The 15,235-nt window shown below is 52.7% G+C and overlaps 1 protein-coding gene across 9 annotated transcripts in view; it reads right to left on the bottom strand.

Moving 5' to 3' along the window:
• Positions 1-15,235, bottom strand: part of Mpped1 (metallophosphoesterase domain containing 1) — a 79,949-nt gene that overhangs the window by 11,156 nt on the left and 53,558 nt on the right. For 7 of the 9 annotated variants that reach the window (XM_063263938.1, XM_039079608.2, XM_039079605.2 and 4 more), the window contains one exon: positions 12,284-12,509. The exons of 1 other annotated variant lie outside the window; for it this stretch is intronic. In XM_063263938.1, the coding sequence (XP_063120008.1) occupies positions 12,284-12,509 (226 nt within the window). Of the gene's footprint in view, positions 1-12,283; positions 12,510-15,235 lie in introns of those variants that run through there. One more of the 9 variants, XM_063263939.1, reaches the window with a different exon arrangement.

Below are 15,235 nucleotides of genomic sequence, written 5' to 3'. Positions count from 1 at the left end.
CATGGCCAATCATTACAGGGGTCCCCCTGAAGCGTGAAGTTGGGTTCCCTGACAGCTGAATGGGGCTACAGACACTCCTCAATAGCAAGCAGCTGAAGCAGAGCCTGCCTGGCCCTAGTTTTTGCTTCTCCAGAGCAAGCATTCAGCCCCAAAGTGGGCATATTCCCCAAGGTGCATCTGGGATAGAGTGACCCTCCGGCTGAACCCATTTCCTGGGCCTAGAGCATAGAGTAGTGGAGGCCCCAGGGACTCCTGAGCAGGTCTGACCCCAAAGTGTTTCCCAGCCAGAGACCATGCTTGAGAGCCCATCCTACGGGACACTGTGGGGGCTTCCACAGAGGGGCAGCTCAGGGGCCTCTCACCTACGCAGGGGGGTGTCTGCCATCACGGTTCCCACAGGCACAGAAGCTAAGTTATAGAGCCATACCTAAGTGACATAGCCAGAGTACAGCACTTGGGTACCCAAGCGCTGGTCCAGAGCCAGGCTGTCTCTTCCAACCCAAAACGATAAAAATAACCACCCTTCTATATGGTAACACCCTCTGTACTTAGTTGCTCAGTTAACCCTTGGGATGAAACGGGTGTGAGCTCCCCATTCAGGCACAGGAAGTGCGAGCACAGAGAAGGCAAGCATATCTGTGCATGCACAGGAGCAAGAAGGGGTTTGGGCCAGGAGCCCAGACACCTGCATTCTGTATTCAAGCTAATGCTTGCTGCAAAGAAGCCCCTGGGGGTGGCCAGGCACCAGCTCTCTCTTCCACAGAAGCTCCTTGCCTGGGTAGCTCCCTCAGGCTCCCTGGGAGGAGCCTTCAGCCTGGCTGATCAGGGAAGAGCCTGCATCCATCACAGATTTCCTGTGGCGCCTCCAAATCCCTCCACAGCTCCTCCACTGTCTCCAGGAAAAAACGCAGTCCTGGTGGCTTGGCACACAGGGCCCTTGAACCTACCCCAGTTGACTCTCAGACAATCCAGGCCAGGTTCTCTAGAAGTTTCAGCCTTGAATAGTACAGCCTTGACTGTACTATTAGGCTCCAGAAGCAGCCACAGCCAGGCCTGTAGCTAACCTTGGGCTTTTTTTCCTGCCATCCCCACATCGGAGACGCTAACTTCTCACCCATGCCTCATGTTCGTAAGGACCAACTCCAAAGCCATCTCCTCCAGAATGTCCCCTCCTCAGGCACAGGTTCCCCTCCCCATCTTGACGGTCTGTTGGAGGCTTCTCCAACCCAGGCCTAGTGTTCAGATCTGGCCTCCCATGTTTCTTATACCTGGCGGACGGCTGAGTCAGGTGACCCTCAGGGAAGATATGTTCAAGGAGCGCGTAGAGGAAAGATGAATGCAAACTGGAATAAGCCAGCTGCTCTGCCTGGGGGCAGGTGTGAAGACCTTTCAGATTAGTCTCCTCCCCTCTGCACCCTCCTAGTGGCAGTCCCGCCCAAGGACCTGCCAGTCAAACTTCAAAAAAAAACGATGACTCTAGCAAGGATGCCTGCCCCTGGCTAATCTCCCTCACCCTCTCAGGAGCCAGCCCAGGTGGCAGAGTGTGACCACTGTGCAAGGAAGAACCTGGATCTGGGTGTCACCACCTGCACTCTGATGCTCAGAAAGCTTGACTCTGGGGGACCCTGGCTGCCTCCATGGCGGACTTGGGTACAGAGGGTTGGACCCCTGGTAGAGTTCTTTAGATAACACCGTAGCCCTTTGCAGGAGACCCGCCTCAGCCTGCTAACTCATTCCCTCCTCTTGAGGTGCAGTGGTATCTCGCCTTCCCACAGCGGCTCAAAACAAAATAGTTACCCAAGCCTAGAAGCTACAAGTGCAGCTGTGGGTGAGCCTTTAAAACAGCCTGCCCGGTTCCCACCTCTGTCAGGCCAGCTTACCCGCAGGATGCTCCCATCAGCCCCCTTGAAGACAGGCTTTCCTAAGCCACTCCCCAAGGGACCAGCGACAGCACAGCTAAGTGGTGTCTCAGATGAAACTGTCATTTGTCACCCAGAACCCTAACTAGGCTGTAACCCCCTTTTGCAATAGAGAACCAAGGCTCAGAGACACCAGAGATTGGACCACAGCTCCCAAGCCCAGGGTCCAGACTGCACAGTGCAGACGTCCCACCTCCGGGGGACATCCTCTCCTACGATGGCAGACACTTAAGGCAGTTGTCTCCTCTGTATCCCTGGGTGCTGCTGGCATGCAGAGGTCAGGGGATGGGGGAAGTGGACAGGTAGTAGCCAGTATGGCCCAAGGCTAGGGGTGAGTGGGCAGGGACCCACCAGCTGCCCAGTGTCCAGAAGTCTGTCACTCACACACCCGCTGGGGCCACAGCAGCAGCCACCAAGTCAGAAGCAGACGGTGCAGCACTGCGGAGTGGGTCCCTTGTCATTCCTAATTAATTTTCCCCACCCTTCCAATATGTGGAATCGCTCATCTTTTGTTTTGCTGGGACTCTGTGCGGAGACAGCAAATGATTCGTCTCAGACGTTAATCTTGAGTGGGAGAGTGAGCAGGTGCACAGCAGCCTGCCTGAGAGGACAGAGCAGCACAGAAGCAGTGGATGGAGAAGAGAGGCAGAAGATGAGAAGAGAAGGGGAGAGAACTGGGGAGAGAACTGTGTCTCGTGTGTGTGTGTGTGTGTGTGTGTGTGTGTGTGTGTGTGTGTCCTTGACAGTGCATTTCCCTAGTCCACCTGTGCATATGGGCACATGAGTGTCTTTGTGTGCATGTGTGTGTGTATCACAAATGTGTGTGTAGGCTTGTGTTCTTTATTGACTATATACGTACATGTGTATAGGCCTGTGTGTGTTGAATGTGCATGTGTGCACAGATATACGCGCCACCAGCTCAGTAGTATCCAGGAACAAGGACGCTCCCTGTTTCAGACACCATCACAGACACAGTGCGTCATGTCTAGGATGCTGTGCATGGGGGGGGGGGCATGAAACAGAAGTGAACCCACCCATGGCTGTCAGGCATGGTCTCTGGGGGGTCTGAGCTGTGTCATATGCTACTGGCTCCCCTGTGGCTCCCCTGGAAAAAGGACCTAAGCCTAGCCAGTCATGTAGACAGCTCCCTGGACAGGTGGCCCCTGACTGTGGGGCTGCAGACAATGACAGACAGTACTAGGTGGCCTTGCTGACCACCCTCCATGGCTCAATGCACAGCAGCCGCCTCTCTCATTGGCACAGTAAGACTTAGCCATAGGAGGGGCAGGAGCCGATGCCCAGCCTATTCTTCTGTCCTTGGGGGCCAGCAGAGAGCCAGGCCAGTGTCAGGGGGGACGGTACCCCTGCCAGCACTGCCTGAGGCTACTATCCTCATTCCCCAGTAGAGTGACCCACACTCCTGCCTCCTCCCAGGCCTGAGGTCACAGCCAGTCTTTCCGTATCCCTGCACATCTCCAGCTCATCGGTGACACAAGATAGCATAGCCTTCTCTGACTCATGAAGACACCGAGCAAACAGAGCAGGTTGGGGGAAGCCACTCAGTGCCTACCTGGGTCCTGAGGAGAGGTTGTCTTTGCCTCAGTAGCCGGAATAAGCCATGAGGGCCATTACCTCAAGCTAAAGCCACCAAAGAGTAGGACAGCCCAAGACAAATGCTGGAAGGGGACTCCTGGAGAACAGACCTTAACATTGTAAGACAGCAAGAGGCCACCAAGCCAGGGAAGAGGAAGGACCAGGCTTTTGACAAATCTTCCTCAAGCTGGACCCCAGCTCACACACCCTGACTCCACTCCAGGCTCCTCTACCAGAGTCTCCAGAGCCCAGACCTCCAGCAACAGGTCCCTAGCCCACAGTGAGGATGCCCCAAGCCAAGACACCAGTATAAAATGGTTCCTGCTGGGCACACTCACAGACTGAGGCAGGGAAACCCTACACTGGGCTATGCACCAAACAGGACTCTGATTTCTAATAGAGCTACCCACAACTTACTCTGAGTCTTACAGACATGACCACAATGGACACCCTAATGTCAAAAGGCAGTCTAATAGACACACATACACACACACACACACACACACACACACACACACACATCGTGTGCACAACAGAAAAGTACCACAGATATAGTTTGTGAAGATTTTAAGAGAAAAGGCAAGGGTTATACCCCAGGAGTTGGACATCAGGTCCTGGACCAGCCCATAACTCACACAAGACCGATGGAAGATTCCAAGTCTGCACACAGCATAGCAATGAGCGAGCTGACAAGAAGAGACCTTCGAGGGTTCCTAGAAGCCAGGTGGGATGTAGCCAGGGCCATAGGCAGGGTTGGATAGACACAGCAAGGCTCACCAGCAGGCAGCCATAGCTGAAGCTGTAGAAAGCCAGAGTGGTGGGGCCTAGCTCAGGGCAGCAGGATGCTCAGACCCGGGCAATACTCTAGATTCCTGGCTCCCGTACCCAGGACCTTGAACCCAGTCTGGTCAGAGGAAACAGGATTCTCTACTATGCTTTTCCCTAGCAAAGGCATTCAAGCAGCACCTTGTTGTAACTGTCCCAAGGACACCATGCTTCCCTCCCTGATTCAGCTCCCCGTGATCCGTGTGGGGACTTCCTTCATAGCAAGTCAGCTTGCTTCCTGAGACTCAGTACTTTCATCTCTAAAGTGAGAGAATAGCGGGAGCCTCACTAATTGTCCTGGGAATTGTGGTAGGACACACATCTGTCACACCGACTGGCTTCCCTAAGCACCGTCAGAGACAGACAATGTTCCCAGGCTGCTCCATTCCTGCCCCCAGGCTGTGCATCAAGCCTACTTAGCTGTACAAAGTAAGAGAATGGGACATCAAAGAGGACATGAGTGCCCACCCTCAGGACCCCCTCCCAAGAGGCCACCAGGCACTTGCTGTTCCATGCCCAGCTCTGGAAATGCTGTCTACAGTTACCAGCTATGTAAAAGAAACCTTTATTATTATCTATGCTCTCAACACTGGGTGGCTGCAGCCAGCCTACCCCAAGATGAGACACAAACTACATGCCAGGCAATGTCTCTATCTGGCCTCTTTTAATTCTCCGTGACACAGAGACTCCGTGTGTCACTGTCACGCAAAGCCACGGTTCTGACCAGAGCCACACTGCTGGCATGGGCACACCAGGCTGGGTTCTCAGTCCGGCCTTGCAGAGTGCTCAGCTTGTCCCTGACGCCCTGGCTCCTAGACACAAGAGAAGTCTCCTCCTTAGGCCTTGGGGTCCAGCCCTGATGGGAGGCAGCCTAGTCAAACACAGAAGCTGTATCTGAGCCCAGCCGCCGGGGTGCAGGCCCTGCAGCCCTGGAGCGGCTTCCCGAAGTTCAGCGTCTCAGCAGGTTTCGATGCCTTCTTTCAAAATACCAGAAGTAATTAGAGCAGATGGGCCCGCTACGTGCCAGCTCCACTCTCCCCCTCACTCCCTTTTTTCTTTCTCTTTCTCTCTCTCTCTCTTTTTTTTTAAATCAAGGCCGTTTTTAGTTAAATGAGAACAAAAAATGCATCCAAAACCCATAAATGAATAGGGTATATATGCAGGACTTAAAAAAAAAAGAAGAAGAAGCAGGATTTTGTAAAAGCTGACTCTTCCCTCTTCCTGAAGTTACTTCCACCCCAGAGCTGCCCTGGGTGGCGGACATACACCCGGCTGTAGCTCGGGGGACCAGCAACCGTGTCAAGAGTCCCACAGAGTCACCGTGTGCCCATGAGGGAGGCATGGTTTCCTCAGATTCTTGCCCCTTCTTTCCCCTCCAATGCTGGGAAAGAGTGGGCCCGGGTCAAAGGCACAGGGAAGCAGGCATCTGGCCTTTGGTCTGGGGGAACTGGTGAAAATGGGCAGCGTGGTAAGCCAGGAGGTGGCACTGTCAGGCCATGGTGTTCAGAGTCCAGCCTGGAATGGGAACCTAGGGAGTGAGGGGTTGGCGGTGTGGGTCAAGAAGGGGCCACAGAGAGATGCACACACAGGAAACAGTCCAGGGAGGGATTAAAATGGACTACCCGCTGCTTGGAATCCTCCCTCCTATCGGTGCACTCATCCATTCCAGGAACATTTATCAACGTAACCCAGGTGCCGTGTCAAGCTTCACAGTTAGAGAGTACATGTGAAAGAGGCCCCTGGTCTCAAGTATTCCAGTGAGCAGAGGTGATGCTGAAGAAACCTGTCATTGGGGTGACGGAAGGCACTCCCATCCCATTCTGAATGAGCTGGTGGAGTGCTAGACCAGAGCAGACTCCTGCCGACAGTGCCCACAAGGATAAGCACAAAGTAGGACCCACCCCACACACACCCCACTCACACCAAGTACCCCCATTCCCAGTGGCCCCAATGCCCAAGCCTGAAAAGCAAGCAGTACGGTTGTGTGGGGCAAGGGAAAGAATCTTCGTGACCCAGAGAGCAAAGATCCCATCAGCGGGACACCGGAAGCACTTGCCAGGAAGAACAGTGCAAAAACGTTTAATCGAACCCAAATCCGGGGCTTCTGCTCATCTCATGGCTCTGTGTGTGAGAAGACAGGAGTCGATCTGTCAGGTGTCAAGTGACCAAGGACCCATCTCCCACTCAGACCACACCAAGCCTCTCGAGAAACCAGTAAGAAAGAGAAAGAACAGAGCTGGCCAGGGCGACAGCTCGGTAGTAAGGGAACTTGCCTAACCCATGTGAGACTCTGGGTTTCATCCCCGAGTCACTGAAACCAACCGAAGGACAGATTACCCTTGCCTCAAATAGTGCACTAGGCAAAAGACTTCAGAAAGGAGAACGTAGGCGGTCAGAAACCATGGAGAGGTTCCAAGGCTCATGGCAGCACCAGCACCCACCCAAGAGGGAGGAAAACCTAGAGCCTTATGGTACCAAGTGTTGGCAGGGGTACAGGTAAGCAACTGCTGGCAGGGGACATCACTTGGCAAACGGACTTTGCTGAAGAGATTGGAGGGCTGGAGAACTGACTCGGTTGCAAATAGGTGAGGACCAGGAGTTCAAATCCCCAGCACGCACATAAAAGCAGAGGGCGTGTGGCAGCTGCCTGGAGTCGCTGCTGGCATGCAGAGCCCTGCTTGCATATCCCCTGTGACAAGAAGATCACTACCTGTTAAAGCCACATGGGCTCTCATACTGCCATCCTGTGTATAAGTTTTCCCACCTGAGTAACGACCTGCCGATTCCCTCCCATGGTGTTCAAGTCCACCCCACCCCTGTGGGCACGACTACACCTCTGAGGCTGGAAAGGACATCTGAACTCCACACATCAACCAATATGTCCAGGGAGAGAGAAGAAATAACTTTACTGGTTAGTTTTAATCAACAACTTGACAAAATCATCTGGGAAGGGAATCTCAACGAGAGACTGACTAAAGGAGGCGGGTTACAGGTCCATGGGGCTTGTCTTGAATCATCTGAATTCAATAACCATCAGTCACTCTCTCCCACCATGAGCTGCCCAGAGGGTAGCTGACCAGCGCCCGGAAGTTGACTGTGTCAGCCTCAAACCTTAGGGCACTGTTGGTGGGGAGGGCTCATCCTACACACCTCACCCAGGTCTGGGTAGAGTCCAAAGCTAGACCAAGAGGCTCTGAAGCTACGAACACATTTTTAAGGGTTGGCTTATACCATTTCCACGTGTGTGGCTTCTAAGATCCCTGGGACACCAGCCACTAAGCCTTCTTCACCAAGGGTCCTGGGAGGGTAATGCACCTATCCCGAGACCTCATGGCATCACTAGCCAGACACTGAACCTCGGGGAGGCTGTTCAGCTTGGCCAATGCTTCTGTAGCTTAGTGACAGGGATAAAACTTGAATCCTGGGCAACAGGGCTGACTCACCAGCCCAGGGATGCACGGGCAAGAGGCACAGAGGCCTCATTAGCAGAGGCGTGATGATGGCTGCCCCCAGGGCCTCCAGAGGCCATGGAATAGATGAGGGAGGTCACCTGTAACCCACCGGCACACATGCCCCAGCAGCGATGCACTTCCTGGGTGAGCATCCTTCTGTGGTGTACACCACACGCCCACATGCAGAGTGAGGCGGGATCCATGAAGCTCTCCTGGAAAAGAGCCACAGGGAGCCAGCAGGTTTCAACCTCGGTGCTGCTGTGGTCCTCAGATCCACCCTGGAGGGGTACTGAGGGACGTTCCTCTGGAAAACCTAGTTCCCAGTTCCTTGGGGGAAAAGGTAGGGCAGGGATGCCAGTCAAGGACCCTGAGACTCTGGCTGCCAAGCCTGTGACTTCTGTCTCTTACTGTGACCCGGCCAGGGCGTGGAAGTAGTCCCCACAGTGCCCACAAGCCTGGCACCTCCTCCAGTCTCCTGACCTTTGCCTGTGATAGCCACACCATTGCTCACATCCTTAGCTCTGTGGTCTCTTTGGTTCACAGCTCTCTCCATGGGGTTTTTTCCCTGACCCCAGCTTCCAGGGCTTCTTCTGGAATCAGGAGCTTCTGGCCATCAGCTATCATCAGGGTGAAACCCAGGACAGCAATGTTGTACTGGTGAGTCCAGCCACGTCTACGAGGCTCAGTGGGAGCCAGGTCCTTAATAAATGCTCATGGATGGTTTGATACATTTACTGATGAACCAGGACAGTGATTCTCAGGCCTCCGTGTCCCCTAGGATACCCAAGTGGTACTTAGGAAAATACTGCATGACTCCAGGGAGGGTAGAGCTCACCAGAAGCTGGCCAGGTGTCTGGAGCACCCCTGTCTTGATAACCCTGGCTGAACCATGTGCCTACCTGGACTCTTCTTGCCTGTCTATAAAATGGGGGTTATTGCTAGCCTAACCCTCATCTGGCATAGAGCTAACCCCTTTCTGAGCATGCCCCCTTGATCATGAGTTACGAGAACCTCAACCACTGATGGTGCTTACCTCACCCCCAGGCCTTCATACGGACAGCCACACTGACCTCAAACCCTGCTATCATGCAATGAAATCGTCTCCCTGTGGTGCAGTGGGACCAGAGAGGCTGCCATGGTTACCCAAAGTCACAAGGCTGGAGTGGCAGTGCCTTGATGTGTGCAGCCTGTGTTGCAGGCACACTGCTAACACATGCAGGTGCCAGAGGAGAGGGGACAACTCCCAGGACTGATTCCATGGCACCACAGAAACAGAGCCAGCCACCTCCTGCCACCTGCTCCCAGCCCCGGGTAGTCTCAGAGAAGAGGGTAGAACTCTGCATACAGAATGGCCTTGGGGCTATTCATGTCACCAGGCCAAGGAAAGCCTGGTGTATAAGCACAGACAGGCTGAGAATGTGAGCACCCCACCCCCTGAGCTATACTTCCTTTAGTCCTAGCTCTAAAGCCTGCTCCAATGGGGAACATCATGGATTCCATCCTGCCCTTCCAGGAGCACAACTACACAGCTTCCTGATTATCCCCAACCCCAACACGCACCCTGTTCATTTACTCTGCTGACCAGCCTGTGCTTCTACTCACACAGGTCTTGGGGCAAGAAGAAAGCAAGCTCTCTGGGGCTGGGGGAAGCCAGGAACTAGAGAGGCCAGTCATGTCCACACTGAAGGTCCCACTGGGCCACTGGTGGCCAGAACTCCAAGCAGCAGGACAGTAGTTGAATTGGCAGCTGGGCTCACCTAAGCATCATCCTCTCGGCTAGTTCAGTGATGGGATATGGACCATTCCCTGGACAGAGGAGCACACACCTAGGAAGCCCTAACGCTAAGTTACTCAGCTCTGGTGAGCCTGGTTGCTGGGTGGTGCATCTCCTCCATTCCCCTCGCCCTCCTTACCAGACCATGAAGGAAGGGCATCCCCACGCCATGCAAACAAAGCAGGTCTCCATTCTGAGCACTTATGGTGACTGCCATGGGCTCAGAGGAGCCCTCTGACACCTTATAGCCACCTGCTGGAGGAGGGCTCACTGCCATCCCATTCTGTAAGAAAGTGAGTTTAGATCATCCGGTCACCCAGTGATGCCCAGGGTCACACAGTCCCCAAAAGGTGAGACTAAATTTAAGCTCAGTTTTCTTGATCCCTAAGCTATGCCTTTAACCTTTACAAACCTCTTTTTTTAAGGGCGTGTGTGTGTGTGTGTGTGTGTGTGTGTGTGTGTGTGTGTGTATGTATGTATGTGGGTGGTGTGTGTGTATGTGTGTGATATGTATGTATATATGTGGGTGGTGTGTATTTATATTGGTGGTGTGTGGTATGTTGTGTGCATGTGTGTATATATGTGTGTATATGTGGTATGTATGGTGTATATGTATGTGTATGTGTGTATATGTATCTATGTGGATATGTCTCTATATATGTGTATGTATGTGGTGTGTGTATGTGTATGTGATGTGTGTGGTGTGTGTGTATGTGTGTGTAAGTATATATGTCTATGTATATTCATATGGTATATGTGTGGAGAGAGAGAGAGAGAGAAAGTGTGTGTGTGTGTAAGTGTATATGTATGTGTATGTATATTCATATGGTATATGTGTGGAGAGAGAGAGAAAGTGTGTGTGTGTGTGTGTGTGTGTGTGTGTGTGTGTGTGTGTGTGTGTTGGGGCAGGTTGTAAACCACAGTGCAGAGATCCAGTCTTGATTCTTGACCTCACACTCAGAACCTCCACCTCTCACCCTGATGGCCCCACCCTATTTTTGCCATACCCAGATTGGCCTCAGGACCCAAGACATTGCTCAGACTTCCATATGTGCTCCTGAGCTGAGCTGTCGCATAAGCAGGCTTCAGACCAGCCGCTGCAGCCTGACAGGCAGCCTCAGACACCTTCTCACAGCCTTGCCTTTGGTTTTGAGTCCCTCACACCCTTGAGTGTCCAAAGTCCTCAAGAGGCAGCAGGAGAGCACATGAAACCCTTGAGTATCACAAGCCCCAGGCAGAGACAGCAGGCTCCTCCTGGGGCAGGAGAAAGGGTCAGGCTGGCCCTTCTCCCTTTTCCAGGGCTTCATAAGACCCACACAGGTCCTAACCACACCTCAGTCTTAAATCAAAGACATCAAATTCAGGGCTCCCAGATGTATTGTTTTCTTAGCTCACCGGGAGCCCTCCACAGTGCCACTCCCTCCCTGCCTATGAGAGCCCATGTCCTCCCATGGAGCTGGGGTCATCCACCTTCTCTGGGGAGCTTCCTCTCACCCTGCCAACACTTTACACCCTGTGGCCATGCAAGGGCCAGTAGATCTGTCCACTTGTGGAAAGTGGACAACAGATCAGCCCCACAGGAGTATTGTGGAGGCTTTGTTCCATGGACTAATGACACAATGCCACAGGCAGCAGCAGGATCACCACCACCTTGTTCATTACCTGATCATCGTCACTACCAACCACTGCCGTCATCACCAACATCATCATCACCGTCATAGCCATCTTCACCAACATCATCACTAACATCACTGCCATCCTGACATCATCATAACTGACATCAACATTATTACTGCCACCACCACCACCACCACCATCATCATCACTATCATCATCACCCCCATTTATCACCACCATCATCACCATCACCAACATCATCATCACCATCACAACCATCCTAACCACCATTGCCGTCCGCAGCAGCACTGCTATGGTCAGTTGCCATTGTCATGGACACAGTGACCATCACAAAGATAGTCTGGACCCATGGTCACTTTGAGCACCGCCCAGCTGGGTGAGTTCAGAGCGACAGCCCAGTCAGTCACTGAGTCTCCGACAGAATAAGGATTCAGTGTGCGTTTGTCTTTAAACAGCTGCTGTCCCCGTACGGGAAAGTGCCCCGAGAGACCGTCTGACGCTCCCAGATGCCTTTCCTCAATTACATGGATCAATCGTCTTTCCAACATCACATGCCTTTTCTTGGGAGGGCAGAAGACAGACAGAAGGGGGAGATCCCTCGGGCTAGAGGCTCGTGTTTAACACAAAGCCCTGCGGCTGCAGCCCCTCCCCTGCCTAGCTGTGTCATCTTGGAAGTTGTGTGCTCTCTCAGCCTCCGTGTCTTTATAGTACCCACCTGCATGGAAAACAGCATTACCTATATCCATAACTATGTCTATATATGTAATCTGTACCTCTATCCTCATCTATATCTCTATCCATGTCTATATCTATATTATCCATATATATCTTGCAGAGGATACAGGTGCTGTTACCCTTCCTTGGTTCCAGATGGGGAAACTGAGGCTCAGGGGGTGATGGTAGCCTGCCTGGGGTCAAACAAAGGGTAAAAGTGACAAGACTAAGTCCCAGATCCTTGTGTCCTCATTGCCCTGGTCCCAAGCCTCAGCTTTGGGTCCTGAGCACCTCCAGGAAGACCGGAGTCACCGCCACCCGCTGCCTCGCCCCAACTGCTGGTGAAGATGGGGGCCGATCACACTCACCATGGGGAGCCGTAGATCCTGAAGCCACGCACCGTGACCTCTGAGTCCTGCAGGTAGATGCAGTTGGTCAGCAGAGACTGCACGTTCTCATAGTTCTCCGGCTTCAGCTTGGACACGGACGGGAAGTAATAAAAGTCCTGCTTGATGAGGTCAGCCATGAACTCCTGGTCGAAGGTCAGCTCGTGGTTGCCCGCGATCACGATCTTGTACTCGTAGGGCAGGCTGCCTGCGGGGTAGGCATGCACAGAGCTGCTGGCGGCCCTTGTGGAAGCCACAGAGCCACCAAAGGGAGATAGCTGGGGACAGCCACTGTGGCCCCTCAAGCAGGGGCACCCCACTGCCCCCATCCTGTGTTCTGAATCAGAGGAGGCAGTAGCCCAGTCATTGCCCCTGGCTCAGCCTGCCTGGCCTCTACTGGCCATCAGTCCTTGAGCACGGGGCAGTGTCCTCCCAGCACATAAGTTGCCTCATTTTTCTCTGCTTCCCTCCCTTCTGTCTGACTAGAAGAAAACCTCCCCAGGGCCATAAGCCCCTGCTGCCATCAGTCTCTCAGCTTTCTCCACCTTGGGTTATCGCTCCTCAGCTACACGTGCAAGCTCTTGGTAGAACCTTCAAAGTTTGAGATGCTGCACTCAGGGAAAACCCCAAAGCCCAGTGGCACCAACGTGGAATCGCAGCCAAAACAAGGTTCCAGAATGTTCAGCATTTTGAACACTATGGTCTGATGTCATCTGCAAGGTTCAGACCCAAGAACCACACAATCAAGTTGCAAAAAACCCAGGAGGCTAACAGCTTCATAGTGACCAGCAGTGCCCACCTGCAGGGCGTCCACCCCGTTGGCCCAGAAAATGCCATTCACTCTGCCCACACGCGGTGCCCAGGCTCCATTCTGCCCAGCCCTCTGCCTCAGTTGCTGCCCAAAGGAAGTTGTAATGGCTCTGGAAGTCCTGGTTTGAATTTTTTAAAAAAATGTTGGGCTGTGGAGATAAATTAAAGTATCTGCTTTGTTCCAGTTCCAGAACCCATGCTGATGTTGCTGGGGGTGTTGTTTTTGTTTGCCTGTTTGTTTGTTTTTAAAATACAGGCCTAGTGGCACACACTTCTAATCCCAGTCCTGGGGAAGCAGAGAGAAGTGGGTCCCTGGGCTCACTGGCCTGCTGGTCTACCCTACCTGATAAGTTCCAAGTTAGGGATAGATCTTGTCTCAAAAAGAATCAAGACAGAAAATGCCTAAGTAATGACATGGAGATTGACCTCTGGCATACATAGACACACACACACACACACACACACACACACACACACACATGCACACACGCGCACACGCGCACGCACACACACATGCACACGTGTGCGCACGTGCACACACATGCAAACACATGCACATGTACTACACACGTGCACATGCACTGCATGTGCCCATGCACAGTTATACATGTAAATGTTAGCACACACACAACCAATGTTCCCAGGAGAACCATGTCTAGCCTTCCGCCTGTCTTCTTGGTAACCCATGCTCAGGATCTGGAGTCAGAATCAACAACTGTGTTGAGATTCAGCCGTCACATGCATTCTGGGGAGAAGCCTGCTCCTGCCCTCAGGTGGGAGCCAGGATGGGCAGGTCAGGCTCTGGGCCTTGTGATATGATACGACACCATGTACCTGCTCACTGCTGCATAACCCAAGCAAGACAGAAAGGTGAAAATTAGGGGTTGTGGGAATGGCAAGGAGCTCCTCACCCACCCGAGTCTGGCTGAAGCTTCTCAATGCCTGAGGATCAAGGGTGTCACAGTTTTTCACAGAGACAGATTTTCAGAACAGAAGGTTAGAATGGCACTGAGCTGTGCTCAAAGCCCGAGTGCGGGCTTGGGATATGCCCTTACTTCTTCCCACGCGTGACCTGCGGTTTCCTCAGAATCGGGCTAACAAGGTGATTAACTTTGTTCACAGTGAAAACACCTCTCAGTTACCTGTGTGACCCTTGTGACCCAGCCCAGTGCTTCACCTATCAGCCTTAATCCTACCCACAGAACTTCAGAAAGGCTCCCTCCGAAGCCAGAGAGAGAGAGACAGAGAGACAGAGAGAGAGAGAGACAGAGACAGAGACAGAGAGACAGAGAGAGAGACAGAGAGAGAGACAGAGAGAGAGACAGAGAGAGAGACAGAGAGACAGAGATGGAGAGACAGAGACACAGAGACACAGACAGAGACACAGAGACACAGAGAGACCTTAGAAGCCTTTGGAGATGTAAATTCAGAAGCCACTGAATCATATATGAAATTACAATAAAAACAGTTAAGGTCAATTCTCTCTCTCTCTCTCTCTCTCTCTCCCCCTCCCACACCCTACCTGGTGCACATATGCGGTACAGTGGTGTACTATCTTTTTTTCCAAGTCTCTCCCTTTCCCTCTCTCTAATACTCCCTCCTGAAGACTCTGTCAAAATGTCTTCTAGGAGCTGGAGAGATGGTGCAGCTGTCGAGAAAGCTTCTGCCTTTCCGGGAGCCTCTGTGCAGGTCCCAGCACTCACAGCTGCCTGGAACTTCAGCCCCAAAGGGACCCGAAGCCCTCTGGTGGCTTCCATAGTTGCTGCACTCACATGCATTCAGACAAAATGTTAAAATGGCCCAATACACTGATTCTGCTCCTTACTGACTCACTGACTAGTCCTGAAGTTCTTTTCTAGAACTTCTCCTAAGTGGAGCTTTTTTTATAAAGGAACTACCCAGCCAGAAGTCGCCAGCTCCCTCTGACAAAACCACATTCTAACTGCAATAAAACTGAACAGTCTAGAAGCCAGGGACACGCTTTTCCAGGCGGGCCCACCTGAGGCCTACACAACCTGCTTGACCACATGCCCGACCATCAAGGTAAGGGGCTGAGGATATCCAGTGATTCTCAGCCTAGCTAGGGCACTGTGGAAGTGGAAGAACCCAGAAACGCATGAGATC

Source organism: Rattus norvegicus, chromosome 7 (assembly GCF_036323735.1).
Source record: "Rattus norvegicus strain BN/NHsdMcwi chromosome 7, GRCr8, whole genome shotgun sequence".
Lineage (NCBI taxonomy): Eukaryota > Metazoa > Chordata > Mammalia > Rodentia > Muridae > Rattus > Rattus norvegicus.
Note: the sequence above shows the minus strand (reverse complement) of the source record. Positions and strands in the feature narration are given on the sequence as shown.